The 18,583-nt window shown below is 38.8% G+C and overlaps 2 protein-coding genes across 4 annotated transcripts; one reads left to right on the plus strand and one right to left on the minus strand.

Annotated features, from left to right (window-relative positions):
• Positions 1-1,453: 1,453 nt before the first annotated feature.
• Positions 1,454-8,569, minus strand: NMNAT1 (nicotinamide nucleotide adenylyltransferase 1). Of its 2 annotated transcripts, none has more exons than XM_030463648.1 (5): positions 8,292-8,569; positions 5,512-5,686; positions 4,661-4,844; positions 3,889-4,034; positions 1,454-2,906 (listed from the first exon to the last, which is right to left on the minus strand). In XM_030463648.1, the coding sequence occupies exons 2-5, from the start codon at positions 5,627-5,629 to the stop codon at positions 2,506-2,508; spliced, it is 849 nt and encodes a 282-aa protein (XP_030319508.1). In that variant the 5' UTR covers positions 5,630-5,686; positions 8,292-8,569; the 3' UTR covers positions 1,454-2,505. The 2 variants fall into 2 exon arrangements, with proteins under 2 accessions (XP_030319508.1, XP_030319509.1); XM_030463649.1 differs by lacking the exon at positions 8,292-8,569 and adding an exon at positions 7,688-7,761 and having other exon boundaries at positions 1,526-2,906.
• On the plus strand, positions 8,319-14,647 carry LZIC (leucine zipper and CTNNBIP1 domain containing). Of its 2 annotated transcripts, none has more exons than XM_030463650.1 (7): positions 8,319-8,450; positions 9,127-9,270; positions 9,583-9,718; positions 10,297-10,395; positions 11,043-11,138; positions 12,818-12,899; positions 13,244-14,647. In XM_030463650.1, exons 2-7 carry the CDS (start codon positions 9,170-9,172, stop codon positions 13,300-13,302), a joined length of 573 nt encoding a protein of 190 aa, XP_030319510.1. In that variant the 5' UTR covers positions 8,319-8,450; positions 9,127-9,169; the 3' UTR covers positions 13,303-14,647. The 2 variants fall into 2 exon arrangements, with proteins under 2 accessions (XP_030319510.1, XP_030319511.1); XM_030463651.1 differs by having other exon boundaries at positions 8,446-8,491.
• The last annotated feature ends 3,936 nt before the right edge of the window (positions 14,648-18,583 follow it).

The following is an 18,583-nucleotide window of genomic DNA, read 5'->3' on the forward strand; positions in this document are numbered from 1 at the left end:
CACTTTTGAATAGGCCACAACACTGACAGTGATCATGCTATTTATAATGGACTGCAGCAGTAGATTGTCAGTGTTGTATCAGACAGGTTTCTGGATCCCACTACTAAAACAAAAGATCCATACTCATCAGTCAGTGTGATTTTTGAACAACGTTCTGTTTTGCAGGCAAAACAGTGCTGGCATCATTCTACCTACTCAAAACTATGTAGTTGTCAGGCTTCAGATTGGTTAGTAATTGGATGACTAAAATTAGCATATTACATGCAATTTATTTTACTAAAAGACCCATCACACCAGAGATCTACATACCTGTAACTACAGTAAAACCCAGTGAAATTTACCTTTTTAAAGACCAAAGCTTTATAAAGCATCCTATTGAATTTGCAGCTTCTCTAGAATTACACAAAGGGAACCAACACACCCCAGCAGTATTATTTAGAGAATAAACCTAGACCTGAAGTGCAGTTTTACTCCAAGAAGTGACTACATAAATAGGGTGCTTTCCCAGCAGAAAGATCTGCTCTTTATTCAGAAGCTTTGCTGGTTGACTTGAGTGCTGAACAGAAATCTTTCTTGCCTTCTTCTTGTGAGTGATAAAGACAGTGATCAAAAGAGGAAAGTAGGTCATGTCCTTTCCTATGCACCATCAATACCAGAGTTATCCTCAGATATGGCACTTTGATTGCTATGGTGTCAGAGGGATATAATTTATCCTTTGGTACCTTTGTTACTACTGGTAAATTAACTCAGCCTCATTAGCAAGCTACAGTGTCAGCCTACCTGAGCACTGAGGGCAACCATGGCAGACTGAGCACATGTGATGCAGGAATCACAAGGAAAAAAACCTAGGAATCCTTGATGTTCCTTTCTGTCACAGTGCAGTTACAGATGCACTTCTAACTTGTGACTTCATTTTATTACACTAATTAATACACTATTTTTTGTTAATACACTATTTTTTATTACACTAATTACACTCATCTCCTTGTAGATTCTCTGCCACCTTCTAAGGCTGGAACTAGTAGAACACAGGTGCTCTAGTGTATGGTAAGTGTAAAATTCTCAACTTTGCAAGCACAGTGCTAGTTTCACCACAGGATCCAGGTTTTCCTCATAGTGTCTCAACTCCCCTGCTGGGTTTTATATGAGCCCAGGCTCATATATGAGCTCATATATGGGCTCTCAGGTGCCACTTGTGGTGTTCTGTGTTTACCATCTGGCTTCCAGACTCCCCCTGGAGAAGCCCAGACCTCTGCCTCAGTTCTTTGGGGGTCCCCTGCACAGGGAAGGAGGATGACAGGTTGTCACAATTATTATCCTGGAACATGTCCCTTGCCCACGGGCATCTAGGCCCTGAGTCTCACACTGGCTGGATTTGGTGGTCTGAAAACTGTGAACAGAGTCATCTTGCAGAGAGAGTATGAAAAAGCTGTTGGCCCTTTAGGTAGCACCTTGGAAACTTTGACATTTTTAATAAGGCACAGAACTGGAAAAAAAAAAACCAGGATGACAGCAAATAAAGGGAGGTAGAATTTTATCACCATGACATTCACAGTGCCTCTAGTTTATATTCACATAATACAGGTAATAAACTGTTAGATTCAAAAGCAAATCTTTCTAGCAAGGGAAAATATTTCACTTATGTACAGTCTTAATATGATACCATTTCTGCCCAACTCCAGTTACAGCAAACAATTCTGGCTATATACATTTGGCTTAAATGTAAAAGCTCATTTATTATTTGAAATAAAGGGACAACTGTCCCAGAATCAGTGCAATAATAATTAATTCCTATCACTTAAATCAATAGCTATTAAACCAGTTTCTGAAGGAGGTCTCTGTCCTTCCATGAGAAACAATGCTGTGCTTAACATACAGCACTGGAAGAATGAGTGGAAAACTAAAGCAAAAGATATTTCTGGGAGCAAATTGCATGATGGCAGACAAATAGGCTGTGTAAGTGAAAGGCAGGCAACTCAAAGCATTATATATCACTTTAGAAGTAATTTTTTTTCTTCCAGGATAGATCTAAATAATTTACTGAAAGCACTACACATGCTGCCAATTAAAAAAAAATTTCTATAGATTTATGATCAGTAAGTGGTACATTTTGAAACTCAATGTCTTTGCTAAGACACTCTATGTTACTAAAATATTTTTGCTCAGCAGTCTGAGTTAAAGCTAATCAGAACATTTTGGTTTGTTTGTTAATTTGCAATCATATGCAAGTGTGAATTTGTATACTTAATTCAAGGCACTGCAACAAAATGTTTAAATGTGAAAGTCTTACTATCAGATTGTCAAAAGATTGTGTAGGTCCACTTATTGAGTGCATCAAACCCCAACAGCAACAGATGTACTAAAGCCACAGAATTAGCCCACTATTTACTTCAAAAACCCCCACAACACTCCCCAGACAAAAAAAACAAGCCCTAAAACCCCCACATTTTCCTGTACCTAACTGAATCTTTTTTTCACAGCAGAAATTAAGTTGTATAGTGTCTGTTAGTTCTTGGAATCACTTTTATTTTTCTGCAAGGGAGCCAAGACCACTCCAGCATTCCTGTCTTCACTCTCTGGACTATAGAGATTATGTTTTTCTATATATTCTTGAACCACATCAGGCACCAGGTAACGAATGCTCTGCCCCCTCCTCAGTGCTCTTCTAATCTTGGTAGAGGAAATGTCATTTGTGATCCATTCTTCCACAAGGTGAATGTTATTCCTGTGTCTCCACAAAAGGTCAGATTCATAGATGAACTGCTGAACATTGCTTCCTGCCCTACTGATGCATACAAGTCCATGATTTTCCACTATTTCAGTGATATCCTCCAACTTCCACAGATTTGGGATCCCAAAAGATTCCAGCATGTCACTTCCACAAAGCAGTTTGACCTGTGGGACACCTTAAAAAAACAAATAAATAAGAAACAGGGCTTGGTTTAGGCCACTAGACTTTATCTAACTTGATGGGGACAGTTAATTTCTAGGCTACTTCTCTGTATCTTTAGTTAATAACAGACAATGGAATGAAATAAAAAGAGATTTGGGTATATAATTTATACTTAGTAGCCTAAAGACAGCTTTTTGTGAAAAAAAAATTATGGGAGTCTTTTTGTTCAAAAGGACTGGAAAATAAACTCTAATGTGCTCATTTAGCCTTGGAGTGAATCAGTCACTGTAAGGATCAAAGTAAAAGAAAACACAGAGAAAATTCTCCAAAATCTAACTGTGAAGGAGACTATAATGCTGTTAACACTTCATGTGACATTCCAGAGAGCTACAGAAGAGGAACTTGTTTTTATGAGATGGAAGGCAGAGAGGATTACACAAAGGCAAAGAAAATACAACTGAAAAAAAATCCCCACAGGCTGTGTAACCTGACTTCAGGGGACTCTCTCCCATCCTATGTTTTATAGAGAATCTAGAAATGGGATCTGCAGACAGGAGCCATCTGAAAGTCATGGAAGCAAAAGTGAGAATGCTACAGCAAAGTAAATACTACCTAAAATTACAAAACCAAGCTGTGTCTGCTGCACAATGTTTTAAATTACAATTTTAAATGATACTGTGCCCAGATATACTTTAAATTTCAGGACTTAATCCTGTCCTTTCTTTCTTCAGCAACTTACAATTTGATCCAAAGTTCTGTAACTACAGTTTAGCAAAGTTATGTAGGTAAAATGGATAGCTCAGCCTTGTGTCAGCTAAAATTTCTATTATCTAGAGTATTTCTCATGTCCTATATATTTGATCCCTAGTTGCCTTGTTGCAACACCTTCTTTATACTGTAAGATCCCTGAAATCAGAACCAAGAACTAGCATAAAATAAGTAATTCATCACCACAATTCCTTTGAATAAGCTTCTAAGGCATAAACAGACTTAACTTTTTATATCTGGAGCCTGATTTTTCTTTTTAATGGGCTCATGTCTATTTGGTTCCTGTTTCCTCTTCCGTCCTGGCTTTGTCACAGGTACAGCATTCTGCAGACTATTGGTAGGATCAGAAGATAAAAACTTTTGATGCTGGTACCTGCAAAACAGATGGATTTTAGGTATTTTAAAGATGTAGCAGAACATAGGGAAGGGTTCTACTAAATAATCTTTCACAACTTTCAGAGACAATCCATCCAAGAACTGATCTGCTGGAACAGAGAGTTGAGTCACAAGATGGTCAACATGCAAAGACTTCAACAACTAAAAGGTTGGTTTGTTTGTTTTTTTAATTATAAGTAATTTTTAAAAAGAAGAACCCCAGTGAAGTAGCAACAACTGAAAAACTAAAAAACTTCAAAAATACATTCCTTCAGACAATGCTCATGCCAACCCTTAGTACACAAATGGGCAGCACAGCAGAATTGGACTGAAATCAGGGAAGCTTTGTGTAGCATGTGTCTGTCCTAATCTGGTCTATTGTCCCTCCTCATGTTTTCAGCACAAAACCAGAACAAAGTCTAGGAAGCAAAGTATTTCAGAAATTGTTCACAGGCTCATTTGTTGTAAGTTTAGGGATAGTGGTGCAATCTTCCCCTTACAGTGCTCATATAAATAGTGCTTCTGGCTTCACTGGTTTGGGGCTAGCCTGCTATTATTCCAACTTGTTAGAGCTAACAATTCCTCATCCTTCTTGAGATTTTTTAGAAATTGCCTAAAGAATACCTTAAAACTTTTAGTGTTTCCATCCACTCACTCTGGCTGCTTTCCCACTCATCAACTTCCACCCAATCTGAGTTTTTTGTAGCCAGTTTTGCCATCGTCACTCGGTGATTTGCACTGATCAGACCTTTCTTCTTATAGGCATCACCCACTGGTGAAATGATCCCTTTGATTACTTTGTATTTTCCTGTGGAAAAAACACATCACACAAGAGCATGAAAAGTGGTTAAGCAGATGTTATTTCTGCCACAATTTTATTTCTATCACAATACCAGCTGTGACAGTCAGCCCAGTGGAAAAGTACAGTATGGCAGCACAATTAATCATTTAGTAAGATACATTAGAAAGATAGATTCCTCTAAAGAAAAAACCATAAAATTCATGCTTTAGCTCACTCATTAATAAGCAACACATATGAGTGTTCTCTCATGTGTTTGGCTTTTCCTTTTCCATGAAAAAGTGTCCTTTTTCATGCTGCTAGCCAAGTTTACAAGCTTCAGAAGCACGCAATTATTGCATGATAAACTCACCTTGTAGTGTTTCATACTTGCACAGAAATGGAGAATATCATGGTTTGCACACCCCCTCTGCCTGCCACTCTTTTCATGCATGGTTGATGAGGAGAGCAGAGGAAATGGCAGAGCCATCATCCTGTGATTCCCTCTCCTGTTTTGTCACTTTTTATGGGATCTGATTTTGTAGGATACAGACATGCATGCTAACTTCAGTATCTTATTAGTATTTAAAAAAAAAATATCTGACCCTGTCAAACAGCCATTCATATACACAAAAGATTAATTTTAGCATTCAGGTGTCTGGTTATCAGAGCTGTTCTGAATTAATCACCATCCTACCTGTTTCATGAAAGTAGTCTTTAGCCAGCTCAAAGAGCCTTAGATGCATGTTTGTAATGGGATTGAAGGACCCACAGGCCAGCAGCACTACTTCAGTCTTCTTGTCAGGATCATCCATAGTTACTCTCTACAGCTACAGAGCCAAGTGGAGAACGTTGCTTCTAGCTACCAGCCACTGCAAGAACAGACCAGATTGAAAAATAATGATTCTTACTTATTGTGTTGCTAATAAGCAGAAGATTTCAAGATGGGATTGAACACTCTATTTGCTTTCAAATGTTTCTCTGACTGTTCATGTGATCCTGCATTATTCAATTTCTGAGAGTAAAACCACAGCCTCTGGTTCTTTCTCATTGTTCCTGGGTAGAGAGACTCAAATTTGCTTTGCCTGTTTATTATCCAAACAGCTGCAATTCCCTCCTCTATGGAAGAGGAAAGATATTTAAATATAAAATCACTAAAAACAGCCTGCTTGCCTACAGAGAGGACAACATACTGCCCACTCTGAAGCAAAGCAGCTCATGCAGAATAACTTAATGAGATTATTTTCCTGATTGCAGGACAGACTTCATTAGAACTGTGCTGGTTTTTTAAGATGCCAATGGCAATTAGCTGCCAACAGACACATCTGCAGTGAACTTCCATATAAATAACTTCCTTACTTCTAGTACTTACAGGTCAGAACAGAACATCCTATGACTGTTCCCAGTGCTGCTACTCTAAATTACAGGAAGTCTTTAGTAAAAGCTATAGAACTAACACTAACATTATATTGTATTTAATGCCAGAGGAGAAAAGGTTCAATAATTCTTTGTTCAGGATTTATTTATATTTTACATTTTCTTGGTAAGTGGGAAGAGAGTGCTAGAGACTAAGCATGAAAACAAGCCATCTATTTTGTGTTGCAGAAAGTCACTGATAGATGTACCTGTGGAACAGATGATAGAAAAACAGTGAATTAGAAAAAAATTAGTAAAAGCTGCCATTAGATACCTTTTTTTTTCTTTCTTATTAAAAAATACAAAAGCACTGTTCCAATTTTGAACTTAAGTTTCAGAAAGCTGCTTAAGGACTGCTGAAAATAAGGACACTTCACTACTTATCTTTTTCATTTCTCTTCACACTACATGGATTTTTCCTTCTCAGTGTTCTTTTCTTTTATGAGAATATTCTGGCTTGCCAAAAATGGTTTCTCCTAGCCCTCAACAAATGAAAACTGGAATATGTAATGTGCCATTTTCTTGCTCTCTGTGAGATGCCTGAGACATCTGTGGTGAGCACTGAGTTCTCTGCCACTGTTTCTACAGCAACATCCCTGCCTGCAACAATCCCAGGTCACACTCACGTTCTGCCTCTTAAACAAAAAAGCAAACTTTAGAAATGTTGTTTTTAACTACAGAATAGTTCAGCGTTTGAAGGGTTTGGAGTTGGTTGAAATGCAGTGTTCACAGGGGCATCAAGGAGGAGAGTTACTATGGGAACAGGCAAGGGAAGGAGTTAGACTTGCCTTTGTGATGCATAAAGCCCTGCTTTCCACAGAAAGTGGCTCCTACTGCAAATCTGAAGAAGGCTGATTGGAAAACAAACAAACAAGGTCAAAAATAATAGAAATTTTAAAGATGAAAATACGTGATGCTTTTTCTGAAGTTAGCCAAGTGTCCTTTTTCATGCTGCTAGCCAAGTTTACAAGCTTCAGAAACAGGCAATTATTGCATGATAAACTCACCTTGCAGTGTTTCATACTTGCACAGAAATGGAGAATATAACTTCATGGTTTGCACACCCCCTCCTGCCTGCCACTCTTTTCATGCATGGTTGATGAGGAGAGCAGAGGAAATGGCAGAGCCATCATCCTGTGATTCCCTCTCCTGTTTTGTCACTTTTTATGGGATCTGCTTTGCATGAAGTGACCCTCATATACCTCTAACTTTTGGGGGAAAGATCAGCAATTTGCACATCCCAGAAGAGAAGCAGAATACCAGGTTCTGCCTGAGTGGATGTGGATCTACCTAATCTACACAAGTAGTTTTTAGGAATTAGGATAATTTGGCACTGCTTGACACTGCTCGGATTATTGCAGTTTGACCACAAGAGCCAAACTATCTGCCCAGCTCCTGCTACACAGAGATGAGAGATTTAAGATAGGGATACAAAGTAGAAAGACCTTCACTGGGACCTTCCATAAGTGGATCCATCCTGGATTCTGAAGAAGGAGGCATCCTGTGATGTATTCGTTTACCTAGATGCTTATATACAATCTCATCATTTTTATATGTAATCTTACAACATTTAGCATGGAGTACTTGCAGTGCTGCCAGTGCTTAGCTGGATATTTACATATTTGCAGTAAAAAAACCATCCCAGGATGCCTACAGTCGATTTGGGGGTGGTTCTGAAAACCAACGAGTTGGGTTCTGCGGGTAAGCACTCCGCAGTCAGGATGCTCTGCTCAATCGCATTTAAATCTGAGGTAAATATTTACTGACTGAGCTTATCGATCTGTAGAATACCGATCGATACAGAACACAGTATTTGCATATCCATATGCACATATATACATACAGATGTGTGTAGAATACACATCAATATTAAGTGCGGGCTCTGCAGCTCCCTCTCTCCGGTTCCGCTGTCTCCCAGCACCCTCCTCCCCGCCTCCCCACACCGCGGGGCCTGCGCAGGGCCACGGCCCGGACTGTGCGGGACGGGGAGCAGCCCCGAGTCGGGTCGGGTCCCCGCCGCATCCCCCCCGTCTCCCCAGCTCCGCCGCCGCCCGCGCTTACCGCCCGCGGCCGCGCAGCTCCGCGCAGAGAGCCCGCAGGGCCCGGCCCAGCGCGGTCATTGGCCCCGGCGCGCCGGAAGCAGCGCGGGTGGGAGGTGGCTGCGCCGCCGGTTCCGTTCCCGGTCTGGGTCTGGGTCCCGCCCGCCGTGGTCTGTCCCAGGTAAGGAGCGGTGGGCCCGGCCGGTTTGCGGCCTCTGTTCTGTGAGTGCGGCTCAGCTCGGGATCAGCTCCGGGAAGGAGGAACCGGCGGCTGCAGACCCGGCCCGGGGATGGGCAGGCAGGGCTCGGGTAGTGCCTTAGGTTCTCTCGGTTCTCCTCGGGCCACCGGTTCGGTCTCCTCGATCAGAACCAGCCGGCCAGCGGCTCCTGAGGTGGGGCGTTACCCAGGGGTGTCCCATGGATGGCTGCCTGCTCCTGGGTGATAGCCAAAGAAACACAAACATCCTCTGAAATGCTCTCGTTTTCTCTGCCTGAGGTGTTTGCATGTCTCAGTCGCCTTGCAGCCGGGTCGTTGTCTCTTAAATAGTTTCCTGAAGGGCAGTTGAAGAGTAGAATCTGTTGTTTCCTAAAGCGTGCCCCTCAGAATTTCAGTAATTGTTGCTTGGTTTCATCCTTGTTTGTTTTCATGTGCTGTGGCTGTTCCAGTTACTACGTTGGTGAAGCGCCTGTTGCTACAAAGAGGACAGTCTTGTAACCTCAGCTTTGGGTTTCTGTATTCCTAGTGCAAGTGTTTTTAATTCTTGCATTATGCAAGATATTGCATAATTTTATCATAGTTCCACAATTTAAAAGTTATAAGTTGTTGATACACAGTAGTAAAATGTTCTTTCTCCTAGGAGTGTCATGTAACAACTTAAAGTTTTCATGTGAAAACAGAAAATGGCTTCAAGAGGAACAACAGAGACCAGTAAACTGAAACAAAACTTGGAAGAGCAGTTGGATAGATTAATGCAGCAGCTTCAGGATCTGGAGGAATGCAGGTAATATAAAGAGATGCTTTTCTCTTATGGGGGAATGTTTTTCTAGTGGCTGGCAGAAATAACTGGTACCATGAAAGGTTTGGGTTTCAAGAATCTTGTGTTGGTTTTTAGTATTCATCTTGTGTTTTGCTATGGCCTTCTATTTCTTAATTAGGTAGAATGTATTAGCAAAAATTATGTTTAAAAAATGTTCTTTTTATTACGATCATTTTAGTTTTCATCTTATTGAGGAAAATGCTTAAATTAAATGAAGTCCTTTACTCCATGTCCCATCTCAGGCTATAAATTAATGTGTTGTTGGATCCCCTTTAGAGAGGAGCTAGATGCAGATGAGTATGAAGAGACCAAAAAAGAAACTCTAGAACAGCTGAGTGAGATCAATGACTCCCTGAAGAAGATCATGTCTGGAGATATGACTCTGGTGGATGAGCTCAGTGGGATGCAACTGGTAAGGGTGATGCATTACTGAAAATAATTCACATTCTGCCTGGACTCAGTGAAACAGAAAATATGTATGAATGGTTTGTTCTGATTTATAGACAGGAATGTGTGAAAGTTAGTTTTATGATTTTATTGTTTTTTTATTTAACATGTGTACATATGAACACTTGGTTAAGTCTCTTCATATTAAGTTTTTAAAAATCACTGGAGAATCAACTGTAAATGTAGAAAAAAATGTGGGAAGCTGCAGGGACTAAATATATCAGATTCTTAATATAGAAAAGTAACACTTGTGATGTACTTCAGGAAGTTGCTGGAAATTATCAGAAATCAAGAGCTGGACTGTAATATAAAGTATCATAGCTCTTTCTTGGTGAAACTGCACTAATTGGTGGATTTTTCAAGCACTGCATAAAGATGTATAATTTTATATCTTGCTCACATGGTTATGCAAAGAGAGAAAAGCTCTCTTTATCTCAAATGATGCAGCAGATACTAATGATGCTTTCCAGCCTGCTTTCATCTTGTCATGCAGCTGCAGCTTGTGACCATTAGTTCTCATCTTTCTTGCCCTTTTCCTTCTAGGCAATACAAGCAGCCATCAGCCAAGCCTTTAAAACTCCAGAAGTAATTAGAATGTTTGCAAAGAAACAGCCAAGGCAATTGAGGACAAGGTTGGCAGAGGTGAAGGTTTCTTTTTTACTGTTAAAATTTGAGCCTGACTGATTTAAATATATAATGATTGCAAGAAGAGCTTTAGAAACCTTGGTGGTAGCATCATAAGGAGATGAAGTTAGTTCCCTTTAAGAATCTGTTCAGTTTTAAATGCTCTTTGAGGTAATGGGGACAACAATGTGTATTTCTTGAATTACCTTCTGTCTTGCTGCTTCAAAGCAAAAATCCTGATGAAGAGATATTGAATTGAGTGTAACTGCACACAGAAAATCTGAAGAGGATGAATCTGGTTTGTATGGAGAGGCTGGAGAGTGCACTCCTGTTTCAGAGATTATATTGATATCTTGAGGTTGTGATAAAGTGAAATGGAATACAACTCCTTCATGTGATGTGTGAGTTCAAAATTTGGAATAACTGTTTAAAAGAGATTCAGGTTTGGGAAAATGAAGAATCCTAAGGTTAGGTGCAAAGAAGATTTGCAGAATGGTCACAAAATCTTGATGGCCATCTTTTATAGGTAACTGTATCTTATTACTTCTATGGCTACCATGCTTGCTGATGATATTTTTAAGCTGTTGCATTATTCATGCAGTTGTATTGAATGATACTAATGGGAAGCCCATATATTTTAATTTATTTCCACCCTTGGTATACAGATGGACAGAGATTTAATGGTTGGAAAGTTGGGACGAGAGCTACACACACAGCAGAAAGTTGAAATCCTGACTGCCCTCAGAAAGCTTGGTGAGAAGGTAAGGTGTTGGTATGATAGGTGAATAGAAATTTGTTTATATGTTGAAGAGGAATTTGAAATAATTAAAATAAGAAATGGCACCATTTTTATGAGCCAATGTTAAAATGCAGCTTGTTTTTATAGTACATGAACATCCTTCCATGTTAATACTTAGCTTTCTGAAGCACTCACTACTGAACATACGTAGCATTATATGTTTCTCTAAGGCTGTTTCTACTTTAAAATGCTTTATCTGGTGAATTAATTGCATAGGAGCTGGTACAAGTCAATGATATTTATAAAAGCTGCAAATAAATTCTGCCACTGGCTGTCTACAATCTCTCCACCTGGAAAGAACTATCTAAGATTTTTTATATAGTCTGAGTTTTACCTCCATTTTTGGGTAATAATACCTGCCTTTTGGTGCAAGATGAATAAATTGGAGAGATGAGTGATGGACTGAATGTTTCCCCAAGGAATACCTCAGTGTCAGAATAATCCTTATTTTTTACCACTAGAGGGAGGAAGAGAAGTTGTTATTTCTTGGTGGTAGAAGAAAATGGGTTGCTGCTGTTAAGCTTTTGTAGAGAATGAGGGAATTTAATGGGAAAGATCAAGTGCTGTACTTCAAGGAGCTTTCCAAGCAGATTATATTAGCAAATTCTTTCCCTCAGAATATTTTTATTGTGTGCCTGTCAGAAAAAAAACGTTTTGGAAATAGGTTAAAAGGCTATTAAAGGATTGTGAACCCAATGTGTGACACTGTCTAATCCTCCTGGCATGACTTCTTTGGATCCCTTCAGACAAGCCCCTTCAGCACACTGTGACACAGTCTCTTTATCTTTTCAAACAGTCAGTATCCTTCTTCAGAGGACTTGCTAAGACAGTAGATTCAAACCTGTTCTGAATGTGAAAAGCAATCATAATATTACATGTTTGTCAGCATGCTACTGCAAAATGTTAAATAGTTAGATGCTTGCTTACAAAGCACAACAAAGGCAGGTAATTAATACTTTTTCCTTCATTTCAACATCATTTGGGATGCCTGTACCTGTTTCTTATGTGTTTAATAAATTGATGCAAATGCTCTGGACAGTTTGTCACACTTCTACTTTGCTTTAATGAGGAAAAGCTGAATCTTCCAAATGTAGGTTACTACTTGATTATTGTAAATATTTTATGGGCATCTGTCACAAGGCATCAGAGCACATAGAAGCAAAATATACAAGTGCAAATGTCACTTTTTAGGAAGAAAACCACTTCTAGGTCATTGACTCTTAACAGGGGCAGAATGGGTGGTGGCTGCATATTTTTGCTTTTCTCAATAGATATGAAACAAGCTTAGATCTTAGCTCATTGTCATATTCACCACTTGGCAAAAAAGTAATTTACACATTTACATAGTTTTGGTTCAGAGGTGACTTTTTAATCAGCTTGAAACTTAGTGGAGGATGTAGAGGAATGTCTGATGATGTGTGTGCTGTCCTTCCTGAGCTGACAGGCACCAGTGAGGAAAAAGACACAGCAGCAGGGAAGTAGCTTGAGTTTTAACTTTGTCTTTTACTATGTTAGGTAACGCTGCCACTTAATAGCTGCAAATTGCTAATTGCTGTTCTTGTATGTGCTCATGTAGATGATGGGGGTTACAACAGCACTGTTAAGGTAGGCAGTTCACAGTTGTGGCCTTTTTTGATTTAGCTCACTCCAGATGAGGAGATGTTCCTGTCAGCAAATGCTGGTGCAGCCCTGAACCAGTTTGAGAAAGTCTCCACTGACCTTGGTAAGTTTTAATTCTCAGAACATTCTATTTCTTGTCTTTATTTAGCACTATTTAATAGAAATACCTGTGATTCCCCTATGAAAGAGCTTGGATGCTGTTCCAGCACTGCTCAGCAGTACCCAAAACAATTTTAGCTGTAAGTCCAAAGCACAGCAGTATGGGAGCTGACTCCATTCCAGTCAAACCCAGTACAACGTGGATGGTTTCAGACCTGTCAAGCCAGAATGTCTTTATTTTACATTAGCTCAAGTGTTCTAGTTTTCAAAATGTAGGTTTGCTTTAAGTTGTATTGAAAGAAATTGATTATTTCTGATACCTAATGAAAATGTTTTTTCCTCTCACAGGAACAGGAGACAAAGTCTTTGCACTAGCAAGTTTTGAAGTAGAGAAGGCAAAGCAATGAAGAGGTGTGTGAGGCTTGTGTCTCTCCAGTTATCAGCAACATGGGACTTCTGTTATATTGCTTTTTTTTTTTTCTATTTTTAATGTTGGAAAAAAACCCCAAGCCTAAAACAAAACAAACCCTAAACTTCTTGGGTTCTTAACCAGAAGACATGAAGTAAACATCCTTAAGTGCACTTTGGAACCTTGGTGTCTATGCCCTTTAGTAATATAAACTCTGAGGCTGAACACTAAGTGGTACTCTAAAAACAAAAGCATGGTATGACTGTCTTTGGAAAGAATCAGCTATTTTGAAGTTTTCTCAATGTGTATTTCTCTAACCATTAAAACAACCTTTTTGCATGTGGTTGTAGCAAGCAGATCTTTTTCAGGAACAGTCCTAGTGAGTGAGTGGTTCTTTGGGTGATTCTTCACGTTGCTCTCAAGTCGTCTTCATTTCTGTCTGGACTCTCTTCTAAGTAGTTTGTAGAAGCTTTGGAAAATTGACACAGTTTGTTTGAAATGCCATCTTTCTACAAACTGTTTGCAGAAGAACCAAAATGAGGCTGTGTCCTGCTCATTGGCTCTTAGCTGCTTGTTTGCTGTACACATGAATGAATTCTATTGTGTCCCAGCCCTGACTGACAAACAATGGGAGCTCTGTAGGGAAGCTTCTGGAGTAATTTAACCTTGTGTGTTGAAATGACAGGGAATTGCTAGGAAGTGGCAATGGGAAGCACTCTCTGTGACCACTTACTTTAGCTCTGGGTGTGTAACAACATGCTGCCTTTATTTCCCAGTATTTCTGAGATAGCAGGAAATAGCTGGCAGGGTAAAATAAGTTTTAAAATGGGGAAGAAAAGCTCCCATGAACTGATGGGTGCAAGTGGTGCTCAGTCTGGTGGTGCTGTGGAGAGGGGAGTCTGAGCCTCCAGAGGGAAAAAATCCTGAATAATCTAAGGTTGTAGGAGGATTTAAAATCTCATAAAGCTGAATTTTTAGCTCTGAGTGTGGAGGAAACTGCTTGAGACTCTAGATGTGTGTTTAACTTCTTGATAAATTAGTATTTGTAAAATCAATATAGGGGATCTTGTTCCTAAAGTAGTGGCTGCCTCATGCTTTAATTCAGTCCTTGTTAGCATTTTGTTGAACTGATTGGAAGCTTGTGTTTCACTGAGAATTTTGTCAGCTTGAGAAATGTGCATTTCAGGTCTGCTCTGCCCTTGGTATTTATTCAGGAGAGGATGAAATTATATTGGCAACTAAAAAAAAAAAAAAAGCATTTCTTCATTGAAAAGCATACCTGTTCCATTTCTTATTTTACCACTTTCTAGAGAAAAGCATACAGCTTCTAGCTGTAAAAAAAATAATATGGAAAAACCCAACCCCTTCAAGCAAAACAAGGTGGTTTCCCTCTATTTCTGTGCCCATGGAGTTCAGACATGAAGCACTCTTTGCACTATATGATTTAACTGGGAGTTAGCACTTCCTTTCTTTGCAGAACTTCAAGAACTTCAGAAATGGAGGAAGTGTTATGAAGTGTCATTGGCAAAAGGAGTGTTTGGCTGGGAGTGTGTTGATGTGCTATTATTATCTGGCACCCCTCAGAGAAAGTGTGACTTGCCAGTCACAGATACAGTCAGTTCCCATTCCCATGAGGTGGGGCAGAAATGCATCAAGAGAAGAAAGCAACCATTTTGCTGCTGAAACTCCACAAAGTACCTGGAGTTTTTGTCTGAGTGATAAATTTATTTTTCCTGAACTGAGAGTCCAGTATCCAATTGCCACATGGATTAATCTAGCTCTCTGGTAAATGACATGGAAGAAGTTAAACGAACTCTACCTATATGCTAGGGTGATAAATGGACCTTCAGGACAAACAGATTTTGTGGTGGTTTAGTGATTGGGTACTTTTTTACAACGTTTCTTACTAAATTTAGTGTTTCTAAACTGGTCTGTAAAATGTGCTAACTGCTATGAATGACAGTCTGTTGCTGGCAAGAAAAGGATTGTGATCATACTGGAAAGATCAGAACAATTTCCATAAAAAAGTGATCCTGCATTTGTCAGCAGTGAAGGTGAGCCAGTGTTCTGAGGACCCCAGTGTTTAATGGAGTAGAACATCTGTGGTTTACATGTGTATATTCAGCATTTATAGCTAGACTTGAGTTTCAGTGAGGATGGCCATTAAACTGAGTGAGTGGAGTGGAAATAGTCTTAAATTTGGATAGACTGTTGTAATGTTGAACTTGGTGTCACAAAGTAGTCACTTAGAGACTAACTGGGTAGCATAGACTATTAGCATGATCTGTTATAATTTAGATTGTACTCACAGGACATAAATACCCTATAAATAAGGAAGTTTGTCTAATTGTAAGCTAGGACTGGAGCAGAGTAAACCAGAAAATGTGTTTCTTAGAATGTAGTGTGCTTTAGTAGCTATCCTCTTCAAATCCAGTATTTTAAAAATTAAAGGATACACTCTGTAGACAACATAATTTGTCTTTCACTGATGAAACTTTTTCCTCCTTTTTTAAAGAAGCCTTTATTTAGGTGGGATCTTTTGTCCATTATATCAGAGCTATTTGTCTGTCTAGGGCAGTATTATATTTTCTGACAAAAGGCTGATTGCAGCTTTATAGCTGAGAGCAGCTTATTAAGAGACATTATTAGACAGCCTAAAATTATTGAAAACAAAACAGTCCATGAGGGCTGTAGTTGCCTTCTTGTTCTTTCTGCTCATTACTGGTGCTAACTAACTCCCCCCATGCTCCCAACCTTCTTGCTGCATTAATATGTAAATTAAATCTCTGTGCACTCCCACAGATCACAGTAAGTTAACAGTACAACAATATGGAAATCTCTTTTTAGAGAGGTGTATATTTCCAGGAGAATTTTTAAAATTGATTTGCAAATATTTCAGGATTTTTTCCAACTTTCTGTACTGCAGGCAGTTTTACAATTCCTATTAAATTGGTCCTTGGCTGAATATCTTTTTGACCTTGTGGTCCTTTTGTTTATGAAAAGCTCTCTTGTGATTTAGATGGAATGAATATGAAGCTGTTCATATACTGACCTTAGCAAATAGTTATTCAAGTAACCTACCCCAAGTGGTTAGGTTAATTTCAGAGGCATAGTAAGTTAATTGATATGTTACACTAAATATTTTGCCAAGTAATCTTGGGATGTACTTCTACTGGTATCTTAAATGCTTCTGCAGTGGCTGGAAAAAAGTCCATAATCTGTTTATTTTAGTGATCATGTGCTCATGTGGTAACAAAAGAACAACTCCTAAATGAAAACAGATTTTTGTCATTTAACATATAAACTTGAGATGTTTGAGTTTCATCCCTGGTTCAGTGCTAGACCCAGGCACTTGTTCTCTACACATCTTTCTCTCCTGGAGTAAAACACAGATTAAGGTACTTGAATATTGAGTGCTGTGAAGTTTCTATTGATCATATGTTGCTTTGAAGATTAAAAGTGCTTTGTTTTTTTGTTTATCATTTTACTTCTGAAATAAGAATTGTAAAGTACAGTAGCTTTAAACACATCAACAAAGTTGCCTGGAGTTCTTTTTGGCCCTATCTAACCTCAATTTTTAATCTTCTGTTTCTGTAGGGTGAATCTAGTGATTGTACTTACCTAAGAGAAAAAGTATTAGAGAGAAAATGGAAGTTTCAAATGCTCTGTTCTCTCTTGATCTTCTTGTGTTTCCCTTTTTTGATCTCTAGTGGAAAAGTAGCAGGTTATAGGAAGGAAAAATACAAGATTCTTTAAAGATATTCCTTAGTTCATGATGTTACCCTCTCATCTGGACAAAATTCTGTGTTTGTGATAGATACCCTAGTGACCAGGCATTGAAGGCTGTATGATTAGGCAAATTGAAATAAAAGCATTTGGGTTTGTTTCCATTATGGCCATTCCCTTCCTTTATAAGGACAAATATAATCTCTACACTGTAAATACTGTTTAATACTGTAAAGCAATAAAAGGCAGGCTGCAGGCATCTTTTAGTTTCCCCACTTCCATAATTTTTAAATTATCCTCACTGGGTTCTGAGGAAGTCTTTCCTATTAGGGAAGTAAACTGATAGTTCAGTTCTAGCTGCTTAGCTACCCAGGAGAGAGGAATAGGAGTGCTTAGACTGGAGTTTTTCTTCAGGAGTCCTGCAAAATCTGACACTTTGTCTTGCTATGAAATTGCAGGATTTTCAAACTGTACCTTAATAGGTGTTTTGGCCTGTGAAGGAGAGGGGAGAATTCCTGGAGTTTATATTGCCCAGGATTTCTCTTTCAATACAACGTCCAAGCTTCCCACCTCAGCCAAATGGGAGCTGCTGATGTTTAGGGCATTTGAAAAGGTGGCCTAAAGTATCTGACAGGATAAATAAAATGATTCAGAGTAAGTAATCTCTAAAATAAGCTCTTAAAAGAAGAAATACAGACATAAGGTTAGTGGATATAACAATATTTAAGGCATTGCTGTATTATGCATTGAAATTACTACTACAATTTAACACAATAATGTGTTAATCATTTATTTAATAGCAAATTTCTCCTTAGAACAAGTTCTAATGATTTATCTTTTTGTCTTGGTATCATAGTAGTTTGCTGCTTGATAAAATGTTTAGGATTGTGTTTTCAACATGCCTCCAAAAGTGGGTCAGTGATAACTGCAGATCTACTGGAAGCCATCAGGCAGAGCCACCTGCAGATCTTCTGGACAGAAGTGTTAATGTCTGGGTAAATAGCTTTTATTTTGATTGCCCAGTTAATAGGCTTGTAAGCTGGCAACTGAAATTATGTCATGTTGTTGTAAAAGAGTTTGCTTTGCAACTTTGTAAAGACCAAATTTAATCTGGGAGCTGGTTTTGAATAAAATATGCAGCTGAGAAGGTTTCTTACTGCACAAACTAAGTCTGGATTAACAAAAGAAAGATTGTCATAGCCTTTTTTACACTAAAGGGCTTTTTTTTTTGTCCATTTAATATATCTCTGCATACCTTCTTACTGCACAAGCTGTAGAAACATTAAGTATTGTAACTAAGGCAGCTGAAGTGTTTCTTTAAGTTTCTATTATACTTTCTCTACTCTTTGCAAGTTGTACTTGACAGTAGTCATGGAAATTTCAACTGACTGTGTCCAAGGAAGGAAAGAGCTGAATGGCTGAACTCCATTTAGTTTTCAGGAACCAGTAATGTTTCTGCATCTGAGCAGGAATTTGATGTATTGAAATTGTCAGGCTAACTGAAATATAAAAGTTTTCATTCTTGTTGGCTGTGGTTAATCAGATGGGTAATG

This window comes from Calypte anna, chromosome 21 (genome assembly GCF_003957555.1).
Source record: "Calypte anna isolate BGI_N300 chromosome 21, bCalAnn1_v1.p, whole genome shotgun sequence".
Lineage (NCBI taxonomy): Eukaryota > Metazoa > Chordata > Aves > Apodiformes > Trochilidae > Calypte > Calypte anna.

Bases quoted from the DNA above. Each gene is read 5' to 3' on its own strand.
- LZIC (XM_030463650.1), top strand. From the start codon at position 9,170: ATGGCTTCAAGAGGAACAACAGAGACCAGTAAACTGAAACAAAACTTG. The intron at 9,271-9,582 runs GTAATATAAAGA...GATCCCCTTTAG, and splicing joins CAGGATCTGGAGGAATGCAG to AGAGGAGCTAGATGCAGATG. The intron at 12,900-13,243 runs GTAAGTTTTAAT...TTCCTCTCACAG, and splicing joins GAAAGTCTCCACTGACCTTG to GAACAGGAGACAAAGTCTTT.
- NMNAT1 (XM_030463648.1), bottom strand. From the start codon at position 5,629: ATGGATGATCCTGACAAGAAGACTGAAGTAGTGCTGCTGGCCTGTGGG. The intron at 4,035-4,660 runs GTATTCTTTAGG...TCTGTTTTGCAG, and splicing joins GAAACACTAAAAGTTTTAAG to GTACCAGCATCAAAAGTTTT. The intron at 2,907-3,888 runs GTTAAGTCTGTT...TGTTTTTTTAAG, and splicing joins TCAGGCTCCAGATATAAAAA to GTGTCCCACAGGTCAAACTG.